General features: G+C 39.6%; 1 protein-coding gene across 2 annotated transcripts in view; it reads left to right on the forward strand.

Moving 5' to 3' along the window:
• GMDS (GDP-mannose 4,6-dehydratase) overlaps positions 1–27,483 on the forward strand; it is a 736,645-nt gene that overhangs the window by 163,878 nt on the left and 545,284 nt on the right. Inside the window, exon 2 of one of the 2 annotated variants that reach the window (XM_080654381.1) lies at positions 17,034–17,078. The exons of the other annotated variant lie outside the window; for it this stretch is intronic. Within the exon in view, the coding sequence (XP_080510507.1) occupies positions 17,034–17,078 (45 nt within the window). The remainder of the gene's footprint in view (positions 1–17,033; positions 17,079–27,483) is intronic. 2 annotated transcript variants of the gene reach the window in all.

Consider the following 27,483-nt stretch of genomic DNA (forward strand, 5'->3'; position numbering starts at 1 on the left):
TGGCTGTAGCAGAGGTACGGTCAATTTGCATATTACTCTTTTATTAGATAGGCTTGGTTTGAAGAGAGAGAAAGAGGGAGAGACATCAATTTGTTGTTCTACTTAATTATGCATTCATTGGTTGCTTCTTATATTTGCTCTGACTGGGGATTAAACCTGAAACCTTGGAGTATCAGAATGATTCTCTAACCAACTGAGCTACACCACCAGGGTGATAACCATTTTTAGCTGTTGAGATGGCAAAATAAATCATTTTAGTTACTGATGTTTTATTAGAAAATTATGAGAAAACACAAAGATGTTTTACAAAATCTTAAAGCATATAATTAAATCACCAAACAATTGCCTATAGAATACAAGGTCTTTCTGACAGTATCAAAGATTAATTTATCTGAATTTTGAAGAATTTCAAGTACTTTCCTTTAGCTGTACACTAGTGGTGTGACTTATGAGTTGCTGCCAGGTACACACATGAGATGCTCTTATCTCAAACGATTAAAACATTTACAAAGAAAATGTTGTAAATTTGTGGCCTAAACTGCCAGATTTGTAGCATAGATATCTTTGAATGTCTTACATATGTCAAAGAAGAATTTTAGATGTATAGGAATAAATCAATTTCTGTCACAAGTAATACTGCAGCTATGTTAATTCAACTATCCACACTTACTAGAATTTTAAAAAAGAAACTGGTTTTTCTCTTATTGCTTCCTTCTACTATATTCTGAAGCAAGCTCTGAAAAGTGTCATAGATTCCAAGTTAAAATTGTTCCATCTACACATGGAAATCTACGAATCAGTGCTGGTTTACAGACCTGCTGAATGAAAGAGAAGACAAAGAAGGCAGTGATCTTGGATTCTTGCCAGCATTCATTGGTAGAATCATGGATGAGCTTTACAAATATATCTGTAATATTTACTCCAATATACAATTTTCTTTTCTACCTTGAAACAAAAGGAAAGTCTGTGAAATGGCAGATACGGGGGGACTACTGTACATCCATACAAAAGATCTTTTGTTTGAAGGAGGGTTTATTTTAGGTAATCATTCTTAATAGTGGGTTATTGCAAAAATAATTGATGGTACTTATTTAACAATTATTTTTGCACCAAACTATATGTTTCATATATATTTATTAGTTAATTGAAAAGCTTTAAAAAAACCTTTGTGGCATTTTGTTTTGGTTGAAACACTTTTATTGTGATTGAAGGAGAAGCATTGTGGAAATTACACTGTAGTTGGGGTTAGACAAATTGGTCTCATGTTCTGCTTAGTTATCTAACTACCTCTATGACGTTGAACAAAGGCGTTCTTTTAAAATTCGGTTGTCTAATACTGAAAAATGGAGATAATGTCAGCTAACTCACCAGGATATTATGCGATATAAAGGGGAAAAATATTTTAGAGTACTTAGCATTCATAAGGAATTATAGAAATATGACATATTATTTTGATAGAAATAACATAATTTAAAAAGCATATGTGCTATAATGTAAGGTTGGGTTAACTATATCTATTTAAAAATATTTTTATTGATTGCAGAGATGAGGGGAGAGGGAGAGAGAGATAGAAACATCATTGATGAAAGAGAGTCATTGATCAGCTGTCTCCTGCATGCCCCCCAGTTGGGATTGATCCCACAACCCGAGCATGTGCCCTGACTGGGAATCAAATCGTGACCTCCTGGTTTATTGGTCAACTCTCAGCCACTGAGTGACACTGGTTGGGCTAACTATATCTATTAAGAGATGATAGCTTATCTGAATTTTAAGTCTAGTGTTTTGGTAGAAAAAAATAGTTTCAACCTTTTTTAAATGTATGATCTAAATTTTAAAAATATATAGTTAAATATCCTAGATAAGTCATAAGTATTAGGATAGACAATAGCTGTGAAGTAAAGCAGTAGTTAGATATTTAAATATTATAACATTAGACCAAAAGGTGGATGTGGTCACATTAGACTGAATTAGAGATGCCTTGGCAAGGTGTCTTTCAGCCCAAGACCCTGGCAAAATTGGAAATTTGAAGCTTGGGGCTCCTATGACGGAGATGGAAGTTATGTACATTCCCTGTTAGGAACGGCATTATTTTTCACCTAGAAAATCTCCATTCCACCCACTCCCCATTCATCTCTTGCTGCCTTTACAAGTAGAATGTAATCTTTTTTTTTTTTAAATTTTTATATGTTTTATTGATATTTTACAGAGAGGAAGGGAGAGGGGTAGAGAGCTAGAAACATCGATGAGAGAGAAACATCGATCAGCTGCCTCCTGCACACCTCCCACTGGGGATGTGCCCGCAACCAAGGTACATGCCCTTGACCGGAATCGAACCCGGGACCCTTCAGTCCGCAGGCCGACGCTCTATCCACTGAGCCAAACCGGTTTTGGCTAGAATGTAATCTTGATAATGTTTTTTTATCAGTCCTGTTAAGTCAAGATTTTAAAACGTGTGAGGTTGAATAACAGCTACCATTGCTGTTTGTGAAAGAAAGCCAAATGACAAAATAAAAACAACTTAAAACATAAGCCCTATAGAAGTTTGAACTGTTATCTGATAAACAATTTCTTTTATGCCCCCCTCCCCCCATTTTTGTGTTCAGGCTGAGCTATCTAGAGGTGCACCTGGACTGTAAGTCCTTAAAGGCAGTGACACTGGACAGTGAGTGCAGGGGTGATGGAACCACATACTTTTAAATATGCACCCCCCCTCCAAGCTCTTTTTGATACCTTCTGTAAGTGGTAGAACCCTAATATACAATATATGGAAGGTAACAAATAAATAGAGAGATAACCCAGCCCACAAAATTGAGTTTTACCAGCTGAACCTACTCCCAGACACCACACCTCAGTGAAATAAACATTGTTTGTGACTGTTATGAACTCTGATTTATACTCATTCCTGCAACACTCCATTGTTTATCTGTCCTAAGGCTCTGAATATTAGTTAGCTTTTTTAGTTTTATGCTACACAGCTTTCTGAGTAGATGCTTATAAATGTCTCCATTTACACTCATGTATAAATGCTTCATCTGTTTTTCAATGATTCGAAATTTTGCAAATCACACTTCTTATTTTATATCTTTCTTCAGTGGCTTACAATGTCTCCAGGGTGGTAGGGACTCTAGTTGCAGAGTAGGACTGAAATGCACTAGGGAATGGGTAAGTGACATTTTATAGCGTTCACATATTTTAAGAACAATCTTAACTGGATTGTGCTAATTAATTAGATCCTTGAATGAAATTGGGGTAAAAAGAGTGAGGACATTTGTAAATAGTTAAACTCTGTGTGTCATCAACAGTGACATTTTAGTAGCAACCCGTTAAATGAATGTAAATTGAAATGGGAAAAGATATAGTCATCAGTTTTTGTTATTCATATGACCTTTCTAAAACTAAACAAAAGGACATTTGTTTTGTCTTCCTCCCTGAATCAGGACATAAATCATAAAACAAAATGCACAAGGAAATGTTATTAAATCAGGCAAAGAATAAAATTTCATAATTCTTCTCTTTTCAGTCCAAAGTTTTTTTCTTCCAAAGTTAAGGTGTTTTTCTTTTCTTTTCTTTTTTTTTTTTTTTTTTTTTTAACTAATCTTGGCCTTGAACACTGGACAAAATGCTGCTCTGTTTTAGTGTAAGTACCTACAAAAAAATCATTTCCTCTATAAATCAAATGGATGATTACAACTACGTAACATGCACTTTGCAATTAAATAACCTTTAATTGTATGGTATGTCACTTTGAGAGATAATGAGAAAGGGAAAAGGAAAGAGAGGATATCCATTTTCTTTCTTTTTTAAAAAATATATTTTATTGATTTTTACAGAGAGGAAGGGAGAGGGATAGAGAGTTAGAAACATCAATGAGAGAGAAACATCGATCAGCTGCCTCTTGCACACCCCCTACTGGGGATGTGCCCGCAACCAAAGTACATGCCCTTGACTGGAATCGAACATGGGACAGGCTGACACTCTATCCACTGAGCCATACCAGTTAGGGCAGGATATCCATTTCCAAAATTTGTACAATTGTAATTTATATATACACATATATATGCACATATATGTATTTACTACAAATAAATTATTTAATCGTTTAAAAAATATTACAGTTGATATACAATATTATATTAGTTTCAGGCCTACAACATAGCAATTAGACATTTACATAACTTACAAAGTGATCACCCAGATATATCTAGTACCCACCTGGTACCATACACAGTTACTACAGTACTAGAGGCCTCATGCATGAAATTCGTGCAAGGTGCTTGGCCCTCCCAGCCCCAGCTTTGTCCAGAATGTTGTCTAGAAGGACATCTGGAAGGTCCTTTGGCTGCCGGTATAATTAGCATATTATGCTTTTATTATTATAGACTAGAGGATCAGTGCACGAAAATTTGTGCACTGGGGGTTGGGGTCCTTCAGCCCAGTCTGCCCCTTCTCACAGTCCGGGAGCCCTCAGGGGATGTCCTACTGATGGCCACAGTCTGGCCTCCCTCTGTGGGAGATGATCCGGCTGATTAGGAGAAGACGCTGCTCCCATCACCCTGCTGCAGCTGCCACTGCCGGCCGTGGCGGCTGTGAGGCCTGAGCCCCGGGCCTTGCAGCCGCCGGGGCTCATGGCTGCCTGACCCCACGGCTGCCTGAGCCCCAGGCCTCGCATCCACTGGGGCTCAAGGCTGCCTGAGCCCATGGCTGCCTGAGCCCTGGGCCTCGCAGCCGCTGTGGCTTTGCCCGGATGGACATCCAGAAGACGTTGGCCCTAATTAGCATATTACCCTTTTATTAGTATAGATTATTGACTATATAACCCATGCTGTACTTTATATCCCCATAACTAGTTATACAAGTTTTAGTTGTGTAACTAAATATTAGTACTTCTAATCCCTTCCTTCTTTCAGCAATCCTCCCTCCCATCTGGCAACCATCAGTTTGTTCTCTGTATCTAGGAGTTTGTTTCTGTTTTGTTTGTATATTTATTTTGTTTTTTAGATTCCACATGTAAGTGAAATCATATGGCAGTTGTCTTTCTCTGACTTATTTCACTTGGCACAGTACCTTCTAAGTCCATCCATGTCACAAATGGCAAGATTTGTTTCTTTTTTTATGGCTGGGTATTATTTCATTGTATATATATACCACTTCTTTATACTAATTGACTGTTGATGGACACATAGGTTGCTTTCATGTCTTGGCTATTGTAAATAATGCTGCATTGAAAATAGGGGTACACATATAATTTTTTAAAAATATATTTTTATTGATTTCAGAAAGGAAGGGAGAAGAAGAGAGAGATAGAAACATCAATGATGAGAGAGAATCATTGATTGGCTGCCTCCTGCACACCCCCTACTGGGGATCAAGCCAGCAACCTGGGCATGTGCCATGATGGGGAATCAAACTGTGACCTCCTGGTTCATAGGTCCATGATCAACCACTGAGCCATGCTGGCTGGGTGGTACATTTATCTATTTGAATGAGTGTTTTGGATTTCTTTGGGTAAATACCCAGAAGTAGAATTACAGGGTCACAAAGTAGTTGTAGTTTTAAATTTTTGAGGAAACTCCATACTGCTTTTCACAGTAGTTTCACCAGTTTGCATTCCTGCCAGTGGTGCACTAGGGTCCCCTTCCTCTACATCCTCCCCAATACTTGTAAGTTGATTTAATGATGATAACCATTCTGAGAGACGTGAGGTAATGCCTCATTGTGGTTTTAATTTGCATCTCTCTGATGATTAGTGACATTGAGCATCTTTTTAAATGTATACTAGAGGCCCGGTGCATGAATTTGTGCATGGGTGGGATTCCAAGGGGGGTGGGGGAGAGGATGGGATGCGATCGGCCCTCCGGGCGGGCGATGGAACACCCTTGCAGGCCCATGATCCGTGTCTGTCCCGCTCTCGTTCCTGCCAGTTGTCAGGAGCCACCTAGCGGCTGCTTTTATATCCTTCCTTGCGGAGTGTCTAGGGAAGGGAAGAGGCTGTGGTGCCTGAGGCCAAATTCCAGGAGGCCAGCGGCACTGTCTGGATCTTGACGGTGTCACTGGTCCATCGGTGCCTGGCCTGTTCTCCAGAGATTGGACCTGCAGGACTGCTGAGGGAGTGAGTGGCTGCTGCCAGGCTGGTGGACTGCCAGGACGGGTCTGTCAGCTGAGCTGTTGTTCTGGTTGTTCCGGTTGTTCGGTCATAATGGTCGCTTAGGCTTTTATATATATAGATTGGCCATCTGTTTGTCCTCTTTAGAGAAGGTTCTAGTCAGGCCCTCTGCCCATTTTTAATTGGATTGTATGTCTTTTGGTGTTACATTGTGTTTTGTTTTGTTTTTGTATATTTTGCATAATAACCTTTTGCCAGGTGTGTCATTGGTGAGTATCTTATCTCATTTAGTCAGTTGTCTTTTTGTTTTATTGATGGTTTCATTTGCTGTGCAAACACTTTTCAGTTTGATAAAGTACCATTTGTTTTTTTCTTTCCCTTGCCTGAGGAGACATAGTCAAAAAAGTATTATTAAGAACAGTGTCAGAGAGTTTACTGTCTATGTTTTCTTCTAGGAGTTTTATGGTTTCAGGTCTTCCATTTAAGTCTTTAATTCATTTTGAGTGTATTCTGCATATGGTATAAGAAAGTGGTCTAGTTTCATTTTACTTTATGCATTTGTCAGTTTTCCTAACACCATTTATTGAAGAGACTGTCTTTATTCCATTGTATATTATCACCTTCTTTGTAAGCAATTAATTGACCATATAGGTGTGGGATTATTTCTGGGCTCTCTGTTCTGTTCCATTGATCTGTATGTCTGTTTTAATGCCAGTACCATGCTGTTTTGATTAATCTAGCCTTGTAGTACAATTTGATATCAGGTAATGTGATACCTCCAACTTTATTTTTCTTCCTCAAGATTGCTGTGACTATTTGGTGTCTTTTGTGGAACCATTTTAGGATTATTTGTTCTAGTTCTATGAAAAATGCCATGGGCATTTTTGTAGGTATTACATTGAATCTATAGATTGGTTTGGGTATGGTATATGAGCATGGTGTATTCTTCCATTTATTTGTGTTTTCGATTTTTTCTTTTACTGTATTATAGTTTTCCAAGTATAGGTATTTTACCTTTGTGGTTAAATTTATTTATAGATATTTTTTCTTTGATATAATTGTAGATGGGATTGTTTTCTGAATTTTTTTTTTCTGATAGTTCATTATCTATAAACTAGAGGCCCAGTGCATGAAAATTCATGCACTGCATGGGGGGTTCCTCAGCCCAGCCTGCCCCCTCTCACAGTCCGGGAGCCCTCAGGGGCGGGAGGTGACCTGGCGATCAGCAAGGCAACACCCCATCACACCTCTGCTGCTGCCACTGCGGCAGCGCAAGCCTTGGCCGGCCCTGGTTACCTGAGCTTTGGGCGGCCCTAGGTGGCTGGGCAGCTGCCATCCGAGGCTTGCCTGCACCTCGGGCTGGCCCTGGGTGGCTGGGGGGCTGAGGGGCCTGGGGGACTCTGGAGGCAGGGCTGAGGGGACTGGGCACCACCATCTTGTGGCTGTGGGCACCGCCATCTTTGAGGGCAGGGCAGTAAATTAGCATATTCCCTCCTTATTGGCTGTGGGCTTCGCCATCTTTGCGACAATGTGAATGTCAATTAGCATATTTTGTCTTTATTAGATAGGATTTAAAAGGTTAAGCGACCAACCAACTGTGCAACCGGACAGTAGGTATGACGCACACTGACCACTAGGGGGCAGATGCTCAACAGAAGAACTGCCAAGCTGTGGTGACTTGGCAGTGGTGGTTCTTGGGTATGCACCCTGGAACCAGAGAGGTGGGAGCCTGATTCCTCATGGGACCGCGCGATTCCACCTTCAGCAGTGGGTTATGTTGTTGCTGGGGCACTGTCACCCCGAATCTGGTTTACTGTCCAGCTGTGGTGACTGCAGACGCCCTTCGAGTCACAGGGCTACCCCAGGTGCAGTTGGCCAGGGAGGGACTACAGGAGGTTGGCTCCAGGGCATGTCCGGCTGTCTTACCCAGTCCCGCCCCGCCGGACACCTTCTAATTAATTTCCTTTCAATGTGCATGAATCCGTGCACTGGGCCACTAGTTGGTTGATAAAAATTCAACTGACCTATAACTATTAATTTTGTATCCTGCTACTTTACTGAATTAATTTATCATTTCTAAAAGTTTTTTGGTGGAGCCAAGAAACTATTTTTAAGCATAAATTTTACCAGTAATTTATTATTAACTTCTCAGTAGCTCTATATAAATCTGTGTCAATGTATTTGAAGCCCTGAGTTTAAAAACTTTCAGTTAGTATATTATTTTAAATGTGAAAGGAGTTATTCACACCAGCACTAATCTGGCCAGTGGGCGGATCTTTTGGAGGATTTCCACAGGATTGTGCTTCTTGTATTTTTAGTGTTTTTCCCACCTTGATTTCATGCTCACCTATGGTGGTTTATTTTCCAGGGCACTGTGCCTTCTAGTAAAGAATAGGTAAGTATAGTAGTATTTCGTAGCTTTTTTTTTTTATGCACATAGCCTCACTACCCTCTGTCCATGGCTAATGCATCTACTGGTATTCTTGGGTTAATACTCTCATCCTGTCCTTCTGTAGGTTGGCTAATGCTTGTGAAATAACTATCAAGGCTTGGAAATGCCTGCCTTCCCAGAAACTTCTCAGAGCAATAGGGCAGGGACTAAATCTCTTATTTCCTTCCTTTCTTCTGTTCTATAACACCTGTGACCCAAGGGAGAGTTTGATATTCATTAATCTGGGACACTTTGCATTGTGAATAAATTCTATAAAGACCACATTTTATGTTAAAACACCTATAGGCCCATCATTTTGGAGTGATTGATCCCATGAGTGAAGCAAATTGCCATAGAAATAATTCACACACACACACACACACACACACACACACACGCACACACGCACACACGCACACACGCACACACACACACACATTTCAAGTCCTTGGGGAGTTTCTTGGTCTCAGTTCTCCTCAGGTTGTTCATTTGTAAAGTAGAGATAATAAAGCATTTGGAACATGCCTGGTATATCCTTAATGCTGCACAAGTGTTTACCTTTATTATTATTACTTTTATCACCATATTTTGTACTAATAATAGGTCATTTTAGGACTTTTTTCCTCTGAGGGATAAACATTTCAGCATGAGTGTCAAGAATGGCAGAGTGGGAGAGAGAAAAACATGTGAGGTTCAGGCTAAGGGAGCTTACATTTAAATAAGAAAGTAAGTCAGTGGGATGCAGTATTTTTTAAGCATGCTTTTACTTATGTGGAGATGAACAGGTTAGCTCACCCTTGATGTATCTTTGTATTATGTACACCCAGCACACATGCAGGCTGTTAATAAATGTCTCTGGACTTACTTTCGAGGTTTTTTAAAAAAAATTTGGGACTGTTTGGAATATATGTTTGTGTATTGTCCTCCTAATCATATAATTAAAAAATTATCTTTCTATATCTTATTAAAAACTGTTTGCTTTCTGCTCTGTTATTTTAACCTTTAAGCCCATTTTCTTTATTGCATTTACCTAAACTACAGAAATTTGTTTTACTATGTGGAAATGAATGGTGTTAAGAATGCTGACTTGTACAAATGTACCTGGAGCTTACATTGTGGTGCTTGCCCTCTTCCTTCCCATTTAAACTCAGAGTTCACAATGACCATTTGCAAACTGAAGGAAATGTGCATTTTAAATCAGGTTATTATGGAAGTTCTTCCACTGAACATCTGCTAACCTGTTTCAAAATATTTTTGAGTGACTTTTATTGGAGATAAAAATTAGTCAATTTTACATATGTTCTAGATACTTATAAGAACAAATCAATTAGCAAAATATAGCTACTAGAAAACTGTATAAAATATAAGAATAAATGCTTTTCAGAAGGAATAAAATATATGGTCACAAATATAAAAAAATACTTGTCATTCTCAATACTAATTCCAAACTTAAAGAAAAACATTATTTTTTTTAACTTATCAAATTGGGGAAAAATGTTTTCTAAAATTAAACTTGGATCATTTCTTTCCTCTGTGAGATTTTTTTTTAAAAATATATTTTATTGATATTTTACAGAGAGGAAGGGAGAGGGATAGAGAGCCAGAAACATCGATGAGAGAGAAACATCGATCAGCTGCCTCCTGCACACCTCCCACTGGGGATGTGCCCGCAAGCAAGGTACGTGCCCTTGACCGGAATCGAACCTGGGACCATTCAGTCCGCAGGCCGACGCTGTATCCACTGAGCCAAACCGGTTTTGGCTCCTCTGTGAGATTTTTCACATGTAAATCTTTTACAGTCTTTTTTCTTTTCTTTTTAAAATCTTCACCCAAGCACATTTTCATTGATATTTAGAGAGAGGGGAAGGGAGAGAGGGGGAAGGGAAGAAAGTGGAGAGAGAGAGAGAGAGAGAGAGAGAGAGAGATGGGAGAAAAGGAGGGAGGGAAAAAGAGACATCAATGTGAGAGAGACATCAATGTTAGAGAAACATCAATCAGTTGCCTCCTTCACGTGCCTCAGTCGAATCCACAACCTAAGCATGTGCCTTGACTGAGAATGGAACCCATGATGTTTTGATGTATAGGATGAGACTCCTACCAACTGAGCCACACTGGCCAGGGCTACAGTCTTTTGAAATTGAGCACATTTGTGGGGAAATATTCAGGGCAATGGTATACTAATATGTCAGATGACCTCCCAGCTCATCATGATTTACTGGCAGGTCTAGCGTTTGGCAGCAGAGCCGCTCTCTCTTCCTGCTGTGTGTGTAAAAGGTGTGTGTGCAACCACAGAGCACCCGCTTGAAGGGTTCTTTCCCTGGCAGACATTCAGAGCGAAGGGGTGGTTACAGAAAGAGTATCTCAACTGTTGGACACCATCAATTCTTTATTGTTTTGAGCTTGTTTCTGAATTGCTGTGCTCCTATCTACTAGGAGGCTAATCCAAGGAAGTAGAAGTCAGTTTTTTGTTGACGGCAGCTTTTATGAGAAAATAATTTTCAACTTTGAAGAATACAGGAGATAGGAGTTATATATATGTTTTAAATATTGATGGTATTCTTGTCTTTCAGTCAATCAGTTAATTATCATTCTCCTGATAATTGGTGGCTGTGTTCTTTTTCTTCACTTGGTAATGCAAGGTATGTTTTATTTGGTTCTGAACTGTAGACATTCAACCAGTGTCTTCATCTTAGATCTTTTCTCTGTATATTTAGTGAAAAATTCTGAAGTCTGGGAATCCGGAGACCTGCTTTTTGTTATTGTTCCTTTTTGTTCTTTGTGGGGGTACCGGGTGTGCTGCTTTCTGTGACTCTACACTAAACATTTCGCTGTTTTGAATCTCAATTTCCTGATCTGTAAAATGAGAAAGTTGGATTAATTAATCCCTATGGTCTTTTGAATTCTGTGAGACTGACAGAAATTTTATTCAATGATTTGTGTTACAAACATGAGCCAGGTTAAAACACTTTTCAAATATAGTCTGCCTCTGTGCTTTTCACACTACAGTGGCTAATCTTCCCTTTGGAAACTTTATTTTTAAGTCAAAACAGCACTTTCTGTTATTTATTTAGGTGTGTGCATTTTTCTTATTGGAGCTATAGGTTGCTTTTATACTGTAATTGCAATTAGCTGAAAAGATGCTTATTTTAGAGTAATTAGAATGCATAGACTTAGAGAGCATAAAAGGTGGTATAAGATAGTGCTTTCTCTTCTTACAGAAGAATATTCTATTTCCTGATGCTTGAGATGAACTAACCAAAGAAATTCATTTTATTATGGCATGATTTCTTTAGCCCAATACTTATCTTATTCTATTCAAAGAAGCTGCCATAAGGTGCTTAGGCAGAAACATACAGTATAATTCAGTATGCAGTTCAGAGTGTCCACAGTCTCAAATTGCATAGAAGAAAGTATCCTGTTAATTTGTCCTTCTGGGCTGTAAGTTCACCCATGTTTAATAAGAGAGGAGAAATGCTAGTCTTTCTTCTCTGCAGGAAGGTAGTCTCCCCAGCCTACGCATGTTTGGACGAGGGTTTGAGATGAGGGTTGTTTATGCTTTTTCAGTTTTCTGTGGCCATTGGGAGAAGGGGAAAACTTCTGTCCTTCATCGGCATTTTATAGATGTGAAGTCTAAGGTAATTTTCATACTGCAGCCAAGATATGATTTAGCTAATTTCTAGAATTACTCCCCCCCCCTTTTTTAAATTTTGTCTTTATTGTTGAAAGTATTATAGATGTTCCTTTTCCTCTCCACATTGACCCCCTCCACCTTGCTTCCCCCCACTCCTCCGTAGGCCTTGGCTATACTATTGTCTGTGTCCGTGGGTTATGCATATATGATATAAGTTCTTTGGTTAATCTCTTCCTATGCCCCCCCCCCCCCGACTTCCCTCTGAAATACATCAGTCTGTTGCATGCTTCAGTATCTCTGGATCTATTTTGTTCATCAGTTTATTTTGTTCATTACATTCCACATATATAAGTGAGATCATGTGCCATTATGCTGTTAATATTTGACAAAGGAGGTAAGAGCATACATTGGAATAAAGACAGTCTCCAATAAATGGCATGGGACAATTCTATAGGTACATGCAAAAAAAAAATGAAACTAGACCACCAGTTTACACCATACACAAAAATAATCTCAAAATGGATAAGAGACTTAAATGTAAGCTATGAAACCATAAAAATCCGTGAAGAAACTGTAGGCAGCAAAATATCAGACATCTCATGTAGCAGAATTTTCACTGATACAATGCCTATGGCAAGAGAAACAAAGGAAAAAATAAACAAATAGGACTATATCAAACTACAAAGCTTCTGTACAACAAAAGAAACCAGCATCAAAATGAAAATGGAATTTACTGTATGGAAGAACATATTTGCCAATGATACACCTGATAAGGGGTTAATTTCCAAAATATATAAAGAACTTACACAACTCAATACCAAGAAAACAGGCAATCCAATTAATTGCTGGAATTACTCTTAATTTTTATGGCTGTTTATCCTGAACATTTCTGAGTACTTGTGAAAGGTGAAGAACAGAGATACCTAAGTATAGGGACTGTAGATACCAGGCACTAAATTAGGACCTAAATTTGGCCCTTTTGAAACTTGGACAGTGGCGCTGCTTCCTTGGCTCTAGAGGCCAAAACACACCCACCACCAATTAAAGTTCACCTGCAAACAAAACGGCACTGCTCCCTAAGTAGTGCATGTGCCTAAATGAGACCTGAAAAATTTCAGACGCTATGCCCTATCTTCCTCCTTTGAACTCTGGAGTGTTCCAAAATTACAAGACGTCTCTGAGTTTGGGTCACCTGATTAAAACTAGAAGCACTGTTTAATCCATAAAAATATTCTGTAATGGAAAATGACTAAATCAATTTGGTTTAAAATGAATACACTTATTTTGTTATTTTGTTGGGTTCAAATGTGTTTTGGTATGTCCCAGTAGAGAAGTGGGTGAGGAAGGAGGCTGTTTCCTAGGTCAGAATAATGGGAGATGTGGATTCCTGTCCTGGCTTCGTCTCTAGTGTGATGTTAGGCAAGTTGGCTAACCTCCATGTGCCTTAGTTATCTCAGATGCCAAATGGCAGCTTGCCTTCTAGGCCGAGTTCTTGTAAAAATGAGAAAATATTTCTGTCTTGAAAATGTTAAAGCCATGGTGATTACTTAAAACTATGTAGCATTTAATATGAAATGGATACTCTTAATAACCACGTGCAAAATTAAATTTAAGAGTCACAATTGGGACATTATTTCTCCAATTAAAGTTTTCTGTAACAGGGATTGAACCCAGGCTGGAATTTGTATCAGACTAATTGTGTTCATAGTGAATGAGTTAGAAATTTATTCTATGAGTTCCTTGCTTTCTGAGGAGTTGGATGTGAGAATTTAGTGTTGGGTGCAGGTTCTCAGTTACCATGACATTAGTCATTAGTCTAACAAGAGTTAGAAACAGTAATCCCTCTAGCTTGGGGGACGCTTGTCTGTTTAGATTCCCTGTCTCCAAGCGGAGTCCCCTCAGGGACCTGGGGAGAGGACGAAGGGAGGCCCACTGGGCTCCCTGGGACAGAGACCAGGAGACCTCGCTGTGCTCTACTTCCCACTCATTGTGCTGCCCAGGCCCTATCACTTGGGAGGCCTGCCAAGGAAGTGAGGAGGAAGCGCATGCCACTACTGGTTCATAATGTTCCAGCGCAGTTGGAAAGTCTGAGATGTGGCCTGGGTGAGAAGAACAAGACCTTATTGACAGGGTTCAGTCTTGTCAGGTCTGTTTCACATCAGCCTTCTACATAATCAGACCTCTCCTGCCCCCATGGGCCTCTAGCACTTTCACCTCTGCCTCAAAAAAGACAAGAAAACCAACACTTTCTATGCAACTGTGTTAGAACATAAAGCATTTTAACTTTTTTATTCCAAGAGAAATTATAAAATGTGAAAAGTTTGGTGTTGTTTGCTTCAAAATGATAACACCAACAAGATAAAACAAAAATACATACTTCTTAGGCTTTCCCACTGACCGTAAAAGTAGACATCTTACTGTAAATGCTTTTTCTATTAAGCTGTTTTCTTATTGATCACTTTGTAAGAGTACTGACTATTCTCACATTTCCGATGATCATGGAGAATGACCCGGCTTGTCCTGGTCAGAATTATTTAACCCCCTCATCTGATTTAGTTTGCATATTGGATATATAAAAAATTATGCAGTTGTGTATATTTTAAGATTGAAAGGAAAAGGAATATGCCAAACTGCTTTTCCTTTTCTCCACTTGAGTCTGCCAAACCAGAATATTTACATCAAAAAGTCAGAAAAAATCTGCTGGAAGTTTTAGTGAGCCACAGAGTATGTCCCCTATATGCCTTGCCTGGTCATCTTGCTTAAATTTATGCATGGCTTCTGAATTAAGTAGTAAACATCCTCTGGGCAGTTCTGTCATTTTCCAGAACTTGTAGGTGTCTCCAAGTCAAAAAATGGTAATAATAAGGACCTTTCTTTTTTCTGGTGTATTAGATAGGAACTTTTGAAGTTAAATGGATTATTTTAAGCTTGTTGTTGTTGTTTATTGTTTGTTTGTTTTTAATCCTCACTCGAGGATATTTTTCCCATTGCTTTTCTGAGAGAGTGGAAGCAGGGAGAGGAAAGAGAGAGAGACATTGATGTGAGAGAGACACATCCATTGGTTGCTTCTCGCACGAGGGATTCAACCTGCAACCCAGGTACATACATGCCCTTGACCGTGAATCAAACCTATGACCCTTTGGTACACAGGCTAGTGCTCCAACCACTGAGCCACACAGACCAGGGCTAAGCTTTTTTAAACAGAGGAAATCAAAGAAAACCTGAATATTCCCAGCTATTTTTGAGTAAACAAATTTTTAGTAGTTGGAGCCTCCCTTTTGTCTGTGCATCTGGATGGGATGGAGAGGACCTACTTGGACTAAAAACAGAAGAGCAGTTGCAAGATTGCTTGCAAAATGTCTATGCAATTTATTTTCTGAGCAAGGCTGTTGACTTTTTGTAATACCTCTAGAATGGTGATTTCTCATACTTTCTGTACCTGCCAGTGGCACATGGAATATATTAGTTTAAATGGACCATTCTTACCTAGAAAATTTTAAATGAATTGTAAAAAACTGGTTGAAATCCCTGTGTTTAGTCAGACACCCTTAGGTACTTTTTTTTTTTAAATCCTCACCAGAAGACATGCTTAGAAAGACAAAGGGTGAGAGTGAGAGAGGGAGAGAGAGAAAGAGAAAAAGAGAGATCCATTGGTTGCCTTTTGTACATGCCCCAACCTGGGATGGAACCTGCAATCCAGGTATGTGCCCTGGATGGGAATCAAACTGGCAACCTTTTGGTGCACAGGACAGTATTCAACCTACTGAGCTACATTGGCTGGGCTAGACACCCTCATTTAATGTAGAGATTAACTGCATGATTTAAGATGCATACAAATTAAGTATTTATTATTTTACAAAAAAGATAAACAACTTTCTTTTAAGTTTGTGTGCATGAACACATATATTTAGTGATAATAATACAAATCTGATCATGTCTCCAACCCTCCCACCCTGACCCCCACCTCAAAATCCTTTCTTTAGTGACTTTACAGAATCCTTGGATTAGAAGCAACCTCTCACCATGCCTGGAAGGCCTCCCTACAAAGGCGCTCTCCTTCCTCTTTTTCACCAAGGTGTCTTTTCTATGATGTCAGCACCCTGGTGTTCTCTGCCTCCTCTTCACACTGACCCTGCTCTCTCCCCAAACCTCTATAACTACTTTCTCATCCCTTCCCCAAAGGTACCTTTTTGCAACTCTCAGAATTAGAGTTTTGTTTTACCAAGGCCTTCTGCTTTGCCTCACATATTTTGTATATTTTACACGCGTGATTTTCAAGCTTTTTTATCTCATGGCATATAAACGAATTGTTGAAATTCTGTGGCAAAAATACTTTTGCTGATGTGTCAAAAAATAGGTATAATTTTGATTCATTCATACAGGATGGCCATTGTGTTGGCTGTTGCCATTTTTTTATTTGACAATCTAAGGGAAAAGAGTTTAGTGACCCAGACTAAATAGTTAGATGTTGAATGTTTTAAAAATTATTGGAGCACATTAGTTGAAATTTGCTGTTTTAGACGCTAGCATGGCCAAACCTAACTCTAAATCCATCTGCTTCTGAAGCGTCATGTTCTTTCTTTAGTCCCATGTTAACCCCCTGGATTTTAACTTCTTTCTCTGTATGACAGTGATAACACTTTACTGTGCATTCAGATGAAATAACGTCTATGAAAATGTATAGTCAACAGTGGGACACCTTTTAGTGTTTACCATCTTCATCTGTATTACTTTTATTTTATTTGCCATGATTCATAATTTAAGTTTATAGAGCCTCTTAAATGCTTTCCTCAAAATTCCAAGTCTTGGCTGCCTTCTTGACTGGCCATGATGGGCCTGATGTTTTTCAATTTTCCTTCTCTTCCCAGGATGGTTCATACTTGGCTGAGTTCCTGCTGGAGAAAGGCTATGAGGTGAGTGACTCAGTGAGCAAGCACAGGCTGGTGGAGTCACTCGGACACAGTGGCCTCCCACTTCCTCTGCTGCCGTCCTCCTGTGCGTGTTTTCCACTGAAACTCTGATAACAAATCATAATCAGGGGAAGAATGTGCCTTTTGGCTTGTAACCATGCCAGCTCATTGTGCTGTTTATCTACTAGTGAGCACTGGTGGCTTCCCCTGTTCCTTAGTGTTTAACTGCTCTGCACGCTTCCCACATTCTCAGATAAAGCAGCAACCTGTGTAAGCTAACCGCTATAACATCATTAGGGTTAATTTATGATGTGATGTGTTACATAAAAAAGTTCCACTCACAGTGAAGTCACTTAATTCGGGAATTACACGGAGCAATAAAAACCAAGTTGATCTCAGGCAAGCTTAAATGAAAAATTAACACTTACAGATTTTGCTTTCTGAAAGGTGGCCATATAATTTATGGAAGCTGAAACTTTGGGGTTCGCTACTATCATCATCATTATTGCTGTCTTCTTTTTCTCCTCCTCCTTCAACACTTCCTGCTTTCTTTAAAAGAAGCAAGGGTACTGTATTTTAAATTTGATACAGTTTTGTGTGTACGCCTTACCTTTTTAAAAACCAGTTTTCAGATATGTATATCTATATAAATTCATGTTATACAGAGAACAAAAACCTTCACAGTGATCCATATGCCCTGGCCTGATTTGGGAGTTTTTACATTAATCATTTTGGATTCTCTGTTTATCCCAATTGGAGGTGATCGCACTATAGGTAAATGGGCAAACACCAGCAAGGAATTTGGCATCTAACCACCAAAAGGATTTGAAGGAAACTTATTTTATTACTTTAACTCATAATCCTTTCTGAGAGCCTTGACTTTTAGACTTTAAGAAATCAGTGGTGGTGGTGGTGGGGGGGGGGATCTGAGGAGACATATGTACTACTATTTGTAATACCTTAAACAATAAAATAAAATTAAATTAAAAAGAAAAAAAAAGAAGTAATAGCAGATATGTTTAGTACCTTTTGTACCATTATCTAATAGCTACTTCTGTATCTTGTAATAATATGAAAATAAGGCCATGTAATTATGAGTGTATTATACATGTACACATATATTTATATACGTAGATTCCTACTATAATTGAGTGATAGACACATATTCTAAAGAGCAACAGATTTTAGAATAGATTATATGTCGTGTAGAAGAGTATTTTTTAGGTGCAGACGTTTTTTAAAAATATACTTTTATTGATTAGAGAGAGAGGAAAAGAGAGCGAGAGATAGAAACAAAAATGAGAAATATCAACATTGATCCCCCGAAACCGGTTTGGCTCAGTGGATAGAGCGTTGGCCTGCGGACTGAAGGGTCCCGGGTTCGATTCCGGTCAAGGGCATGTACCTTGGTTGTGGGCACATCCCCAGTGGGAGGTGTGCAGGAGGCAGCTGATCGATGTTTCTCTCTCATCGATGTTTCTGGCTCTCTATCCCTCTCCCTTCCTCTCTGTAAAATATCAATAAAATATATTAAAAAAAAAACAAAAACAAACACAACAAAACATTGATCCATCGGCTGCCTCCTGCACATTCCTTACTGGGGATTTATACTGCAACCTACGCATGTACCCTGACCAGGAATCTAACTGGTGACCTCCCAGTGCACGGGTTGACACTCAACCACTGAGCCACACCAGCCAGACCAGACTGGTTTTTATTCAGGCTAGATTAACATAATCTTTCAGTAAATCTAAAAGGAAAGGTGTGGCAGAGAGACCTTGGACAAAAAAGGAATCTTTGGTAGCTAGAGAGGAGTTAGTGATTGGGTTGTGTATTGAGTAAAAGAGAAGGTGCTGAGTAATAATTCATGAGTTCAGAACATGCTACTCGAAAATCTGCAACCTTGACAAAATAGATATTTTAGATGAAGGAGTCTGAGAAAATGGCAGAAGTTTCTCCTATAAATCTGTCTTTGTCAGTTTAATGTAGAGGAGGAAAAATTTTTCCTTGACCCTTCTAGGGTCCCTGGCTGGGTCTAAAAATTAAATTGAAAAGCATACAAATTTATTTAATAAAAGTTTTACATGATAGGAAACTTTCATGAGGAACTGAAGATGTGAAGAAACAATGAAACCTAAGTATTTTTATATTAGGTTTGATGGAGAGGGGACAGTCATGGAGAAGTATGGTAGGTCGAGGATTGCAAGGTAAGTGTAGTACACTGGGGGAAACCTAGCAAGGTCTATTTGTTAGGCTTCTTATAGATGTCCTCTTGTTTTTAGAGATAAGGATGCTCCTCTTCTCTGCATGTAAAGAGAACACCTCTTACATGAGGGCTCTATGACTGCTTCAAGAGAAAGGGCAGAGGGAAGGTCAGAGTGGCCATCCTGCTTCTGCCATTTCCTAAAACTCCTTCAGCCTAAATTACTCAATATGCCAAGATGCCCTATTTTGAGGTAGTGTTCTTTGAACCACATTGTAGTCATCACAGTTGTGGAAGAGAGAGGTGGTACATCAGAAGGAATGCTCGGACTGCATAGGTGTTAGGGTCTACTTATAAGGTGGACACAGGGGACTGAGACTTGAGATGAGGATGGTGGGAACAAGGAGTGTCTGTAGCTAGTCCAGAGAAAAGGGAATGGCCTTTTGAGGTATGGCGGTCTCTGTGACAAGTGGTGGACTAATGATAGGGTCTGGTGTCTGTGATAGGTGGTGGACAAGTGACGGGGCCTGGTGTCTGTGATAGATGATGGACTAGTGTCTGTGATAGATGGTGGACTAGAGATGGGGACTGGTGTCTGTGATAGCTGGTGGATAGTGGTGTGGCCTGGTGTCTGTGATAGATGGTGGATTAGTGATGTGGCCTGGTGTCTGTGACAGGTGGTGGACAGTGATGGGGCCTGGTGTCTGTGATAGATGGTGGACAAGTGATGGGGCCTGGTGTCTGTGATAGCTGGTGGATTAGTGATGTGGCCTGGTGTCTGTGAAAGATGGTGGACTAGTGACGGGGCCTGGTGTCTGTGATAATTGGTGGACAGTGATGGGGCCTGTTGTCTGTGATAGGTGGTGGACAGTGATGGGGCCTGGTGTCTCTGATAGCTGGTGGACTAGTGATGTGGCCTGGTGTCTGTGACAGGTGGTAGACTAGTGATGGGACCTGGTGTCTGTGATAGCTAGTCAATTAGTGATGTGGCCTGGTGTCTGTGATAGATGGTGGACTAGTGATGGGGCCTGGTGTCTGTGATAGCTGGTGGACTAGTGATGGGGCCTGGTGTCTGTGACAGGTGGTGGACAGTAATGGGGCCTGGTGTCTGTGATAGATGGTGGACAAGTGATGGGGCCCGGTGTCTGTGATAGATGGTGGACAAGTGATGGGGCCTGGTGACTGTGATAAGTGGTAGACAAGTAATGGGGTCTGGTGTCTGTGATAGATAGTGGACAGTAATGGGGTCTGGTGTCTGTGATAGATGGCGGACAGTGATGGGGCCTGGTGTCCGTGATAGATGGTGGACTAGTGATGGGGCCTGTTGTCTGTGATAGGTGGTGGACTGGTGATCGGGCCTAGTCACTGTGATAGATGGTGGACTAGTATTCAGACCTGTGGACTAGTGATCAGTCATGTGGTTCCTCTGGATGTGGTGGATAGTAAACATTCTCAAATATTTGTCTTCCACTGGCATTTGAAATTTTAAGAGCAGATCTGATTCTGATAAAGATAGACAATAGAAGGCCCAGTTGGCAAGTCACAGTCAATGGGTGGCATGAATCATTGGAACAATGATTGGCAAGAGAAGAGAGGTTGAGGAGTGAGATTCCCTAATGTGATATAAAGAAGTACTATAGACAGTACAGAGGTACAAAGCATAACCAGAAATGATTCCTCCTCATAGCACAGGGGAAATGTGAGTTATGTAGGAATGAGGTGGAGTAAAAAGGTGTTTACCTAAAATGTATTCAATTTTAATAGGCTGCTGTCTGCAGTTTTAAGAGATTGATAAAATTGGAGAATAAGTATTGAAAGGAATAAGTATTGCTGGTAGCACAGGCTTTATCTTTCTGTCTTAGGTCAAAGTAAATATGAGAGTGATTTTTTGAAGAGGCTACATTGGAAAATTTCCAGAATTATCATCCAGCAGTCCCTGGTTGCTCAAGACCATGAGCAAAATAACCAGGATTATTAAATAGCATGTCGTAGGATAAGAGTGGGATACATACCTGCACTGACAGGGTCAACATCAGCAATTTTGGGTGGGCATAGACTTCTAATTCAGCATGTGCTCAATCTACAATGTGCATCAGAATCTTCCAGAGCCCATTGTAACACAGATGTCTGACTCAAAGGTCTGGAATCTGCCTTTCTAACAAGCCCCTAGTTGTAACTGATGCTGCCCTCCTGGATACTACAGTTTGAGAACCAATGCAAACTAAAGATTCAGATGAGATCATTAAATCATAAGATAATTTGTGGGGACTTTCTTCTCTGAGCTTTCAGATGATTTTGAATCTGAACTTTGTATAAGGAATATCACTAGGCTCAGAAGTAACTGCAAACAACATACTTTGGGGCAGCAATGTATAAGCAGGAGCAAATAAACACTGAGAAGAAGAGCTACAAATTCTATGAATAGACAATACTGAGGCTGAGTTCTTCTTAGAAAACAAAGGGGCTGACTTTAACTAGCTAGCATAGCAAGGTCAGTCTTTTATTGTGAAAATGGGGAAGCAACAGTCAGCTGGAGGGATGCAAGTTGAATTGTAGATGGGTGGTTGGGTAGGGATGATGGGCCTGCATGGGCAAGAATAAACTCTATGGAAGGTTAACATAACACAATTAAATATACCCCTTTACTCCTTTTTAGTAAAAAAGAAAACAACAACCAACAAAGTAAAGGTATAAAAAGGTTGGATAATCTTAAAGTAAAAACATACATTGGCAAACAACTTGAAAAGGAATGTCATGTATTAATAGATTGATTAGTCTATATTAAATACCTTGTATGACTTCACACAGTAGATACGAAGCTTTTGGATATAATCACCTAATTTGGCCCCTGAAATCCTTCTATCTAGTCATGTTTTGAATGAACTATTTTCACATGAAAAAGTGAAAGAATGCTTCATCCCTGGTTTAGTTCTCATTGAAAAGAGACTCTATTTGAAGGTTTAAAGTTACAGTTTTAAATCTTGATTGTTTCTTGAATTTGGATCAAGATTAAACATTAAGGAGAGCATAAAGAGAATGGGTCTAACCCTAGTTCATTATTTATACAATATCTATAGGTGTCGCTCATGATGAAGAAAATACTAAGAATTGTCAGGTTTTATAGAATATCACCCTTTAAAATGTTATATATTTGCTTCTTTAAAAAGACAAAGAAAAGAGGAACAAAATTATTCTATCTAATAAAAGAGTAATATGCAAATTAATCATCACTCCGCTACACCCACAAGCCACATTCACCAGCCAATCAGGAGCGAGTATGCAAATTAACCCAACCAAGACGGCTGCAGCCACGGAGCCAGCAGGAGGCTTGGGATTCCCCGGCAATGGAGGAAGCCAAGCTTTCTGCACACCCTGGCCAGCCAAGGCCTCCACTCAAGGCTACAAAGTTTTAATTATAGAAGATAAATAAATCCCAGATACCAGGGCCTCCACTTGGGTCGCCAGGGGGTGTGGCTGGCCTTTAAACCACCACAGGCCCCTTGCCTAGGCCGCCCCACGCCCTAAGGGAACCCCTACCCTGATCCAAGACACCGTTCAGGGCAAACCAGCTGGCCCCCACCTGTGTACCAGGCCTCTATCCTATCTAATAAAAGAGTAATATGCAAATTGACCGTCACTCCAACACACAAGATGGCTGCCCCCATGTGGACACAAGATGGCCATCACAAGATGGCCAGCAGGGGAGGGCAGTTGGGGGGTACCAGGCCTGTAGGGGAGGGCAGTTAGGGGTGACCAGGCCTGCAGGGGAGGGCAGTTATGGGCAAACAGGCTGGCAGGGGAGCAGTTAGGCATCAATCAGGCTGGCAGGGGAGTGGTTAGGGGGTGATCAGGCTGGCAGGCAGAAGCAGTTAGGGGCAATCAGGAAGGCAGGCAGGTGAGCAGTTGGGAGCCAGCAGTCCTGGATTGTGAGAGGGATATCCGACTGCCCATTTAGGCCTGATCCTAAATGGGCAGTTGGACATCCCTTGAGGGGTCCCAGATTGGAGAGGGTGCAGGCTGGCCTGAGGGACACCACCCCCCCCCCCCCCCCCGTGCATGAATTTCGTGCACTGGGCCTCTAGTAAAGAATAAAATGGCAATAACTACATACCTATAATAAGCACTTTAAATGTAAAAGTATCAAAGGCTCTAATCAAAAGACATGGTATAGCTGCATGGATAAGAAAACAAGACCCACCCTGGCCAGGTTGGAGCGTGGTCCCATATACCAAAAGGTTGCGGGTTTGATTTCCGGTCAGGGCACATACCTAGGTTGTGGGTTTGATTCCTGGTCAGGGTGAGTATGGGGCAACTAATCAATGTTTCTCTCTCTCATTGATGTTTTTCTCTCTTCCTTCCTCTTTAAAATCAATTTGAAAAAACCTCACATATCCTTGGGTGAGGATTAAAAAAAAGAAAAGACCTATTTATAAGCTGTCTACAAGAGGCCTACCTCAGAACGAAAGACACACAGATGAAGTAAAAGGATGGAAAAAGATATTTCATGGAAATGGTAACAACAAAAAAGGCTGTGGTAGATATATTTGTATCAGGCAAAACAGACTTTCAAACAAAGGTTATAATAAAAGACAAAAAAAGGGACATTACATAATGATTGAGGGATCAATCCAACAAGAGGATATAACTCTTATACACATTTTGCATTCAACATAGGGTCATCTAAATATACAAAGCAAATTTTGATGGACATAAAGGGAGAGATTGAAAGTTATACAGTCATAGTAGGGGATGTGAACACCCCATTGACATCAATGGAGAGATTTTCTAGACAGAAAACTAGCAAGGATACAGTGGCCTTAAATGATATACTAGATCAGGTAGATTTAATTGATAGTTTCAGAGCATTTCACCCCAAAAAACAGAATATACATTCTTTTCAAGGGACATTTTCCAGGATGGATCACATGTTAGAATACAAAACAAGTCTCAATAAATTTAAGAAGATTGAAATCATACCAAGCATCTTCTCTGACCACATAGTATGAAACCAGAAATCAATTAAGAGAAAAAAGCTGAAAAGCACACACGGAGGCAAAATAACATGTTAATAACAATGAATGTGTTAACAAGAATAAGGAAGAAATCAAAAGATACCTTTATACAAATGAAAATGAGAACACAACAACCCAAAAATCTATGGGACACCAGTGAAAGCAGGCCTAGTAGGGAAATTCATAGTATTACATGACTACCTCAGGAAACAAGAAAAATCTCAAATGGACAATATAACTTTACACTTAAAGGAACTTGAAAAAGAAAAAGCACAGTGAATAGAAGGAAGGAAATAATAAAGATGAGAGTGGAAATAAAAGAGTCTAAAATATAATACAAAAGGTTAATGAAACCAAGAACTAGTTCTTTGAAAAGATAAACAAGATTGATGAACCTTTAACTAGACTCATCAAGGAAAAAAGAAGACCCAAACAAAATCAGAAATCAAAGAGAAGTAACAAATGACACCAAAGAAATACAAAGAATTATAAGAAAATATTACAAACAACTTTATGCCAACAAATTGGATATTGAGGAAAAAATGGATAAAGTCCTAGAAACATACAATCTTCCAAAACTGAATTAAGACAAAACAAAAAATCTGACCAGACTGATTGCAACTAAGGAAATTGAAGCAGTAATAAAATAAAAAAAAGTGCCTACAAAAAAAGTCCTAGACCAGATGGCTTCGTGGGTAAATTTTACCAAACATTAAAAGAAGAGCCAACACCTGTCCTCAAACTATTCCAAAAAATTCAAGAGTAGGGAAGACTCCCAAGCTCATTTTACAAGGAGACCTGCATTATCCTAATTTCAAAAACAGATTAAGACACTACAAAGAAAGAACATTATAGGCCAATGTCCCTGACGAACTTAGATGCAAAAACCCTCAACAAAATATTAGCAAATTGAATTCAGCAATACATTAAAAAGATCACACATTATGATCAAGTGGTATTTATTCCTGGTACACAAAGTTGGTACAATATCTGCAAATCAGTTAACATGATACAACACATACCCAAAATGAAGGATAGAAATCATATGATCATATCGGTAGATGCAGAAGAAGCATTTGATAAAATGTAGCACCCATTTATAATGAAATTTCTTAGCAAAGTGGGAATAGAGATAACATATGTCAATATAATAAAGACCACATATGACAAACCCATAGCTGACATCATACTCAATGGGCATAAACTACAAGCATTTCTCTTAAGATTGGCAACAAGACAGGAATGTCTACTTTCACTACTATTATTTCACAAAATAGTGTAAGTCATAGCCACAACAATCAGAAAACAAGAACAAATAACAGGCATCCAAATTAGAAAGGAGGAAGTAACAATCATTATTTTCCTATGACATGATACTGTATATATAAAACTACTATAACTTATAAAGGAATTTAGTAAAGTAGCAGGATACAAAAGAAATATTTAGAAATTGGCTGCATTTCTATATATAAACTAGAGGCCCGGTGTGCGAAATTCGTGCACTGGGGGGGTGTCCCTCAGCCCAGCCTGCACCCTCTCCAATCTGGGACCCCTTGGGGGATGCCCGACTGCCGGCAGTCAGACATCCCTCTCACAATCCAGGACCGCTTGCCTGCCTGCCTGATTGCCCCTAACCGCTTCTGCCTGCTAGCTTGATCACTCCCTAACCACTCACGTGCCAGCCTGATCGATGCCTAACTGCACCCTTGCCAGCCTGATTGCTCCCAACTGCCCTCCCCTGCCAGCCCAGTCGCCCCCAACTGCCCTCCCCTGCTGGCCTGGTCGCCCCTAACTGCCCTCGCCTGCCGGCCTGGTCGCCCCTAACTGCTCTCCCCAGCAGGCCTGGTCCCCCCCAAATGCCCTCCCCTGCTGGCCTGGTCGCCCCTAACTGCCCTCCCCTGCTGGCCTGATTGCCCACAGCTACCCTCCCCTGCCAGCCATCTTGTTGTGGCCATATTTGACCACATGGGGGTGACCATCTTGTGTGAGGGTTTGAGGGTCAATTTGCATATTACCTCTATTATATAGGATAATTAATCATTAGAAAGGGAAATTAAGTACACAAACTAAGTATACAATTACAATTAAATGAAAAAAAAAAAAAACAACCATAGGAATATATTTAGCCAAGTAGATAAAAAGACTTGTACTTGGGCAATTATAAAATAATGGAGAAAGAAATTGAAGAAGATAGAAATAAATGGAAGCATATATCATTCTCATGGGTAGAAAGAATTAACATTATTAAAATGTCCATACTACCGAAAGCAATCTATAGTTCAATGCAATCCTTACCAAAATACCAAAGGCATATTTCACAGAACTATAGCATAATTAAAAAATTTATATGGAACCACAAAAGATACCCAATAGCTACAGCAATCTTGAGAAAGAACAAAGTCAGAGGTATCACACTACCTGATACCAAAATATACGAGAAAGATATAGTAATCAAAATAGCATGGTACTGGCACAAAAACATACATAGATCAATGGAACAGAATACAGAACCCAGAAATAAAGCCATGCCTATATGATCAATTAATACTTGACAAAGGAGGTGAGAACATACAGTGGGATAAAGACAGTCTATTCAATAAATGGTGTTGGGAAAATTGGACAGATATGTGCAAAAAAGTGAAACTAGACCACCTTCTTACAGAACATACAAGAATAAAGTTGGAATGGATTAAAGACTTAATCTAAGACTTAAAATCATAAAACCCCTAGAAGAAAATATAGGCAGTAAAATTTCTGACATTTCTAATAGCAATAATTTTTCTGGTGTATCTCCTCTAATAAGGGAAACAAAAAGGAAAATAAAAAAATGGGACTACATCACACTAAAATTGTTTTGCATAGCGAAGAAAACCATCAATAAGATGAAAAGACATCCAACTGAGTGGGAAAAGATTCACCAGTGATATGTCTGATAAGAGGTAAATATCCAAAATTTATAAAGAACACATGCAACTCAACACCAAAAAAACCCCACAAATAGACCAATTAAAAAATGTGCAGAGGACCTAAATAGACATTTCTCCAAAGAGAACATATAAATGACCAATAGACATATGAAATGCTGCTGAAGATCACTAATCATCAGAGAAATGCAAATGAAAACCATAATGAGATATCACCTCACACATGTCAGAATGGCTACCATCAATAAATCAACAAAGAACAAGTGTTG

This window comes from Plecotus auritus, assembly GCF_963455305.1.
Source record: "Plecotus auritus genome assembly, chromosome: 2".
In the NCBI taxonomy this organism is placed as follows: domain Eukaryota; kingdom Metazoa; phylum Chordata; class Mammalia; order Chiroptera; family Vespertilionidae; genus Plecotus; species Plecotus auritus.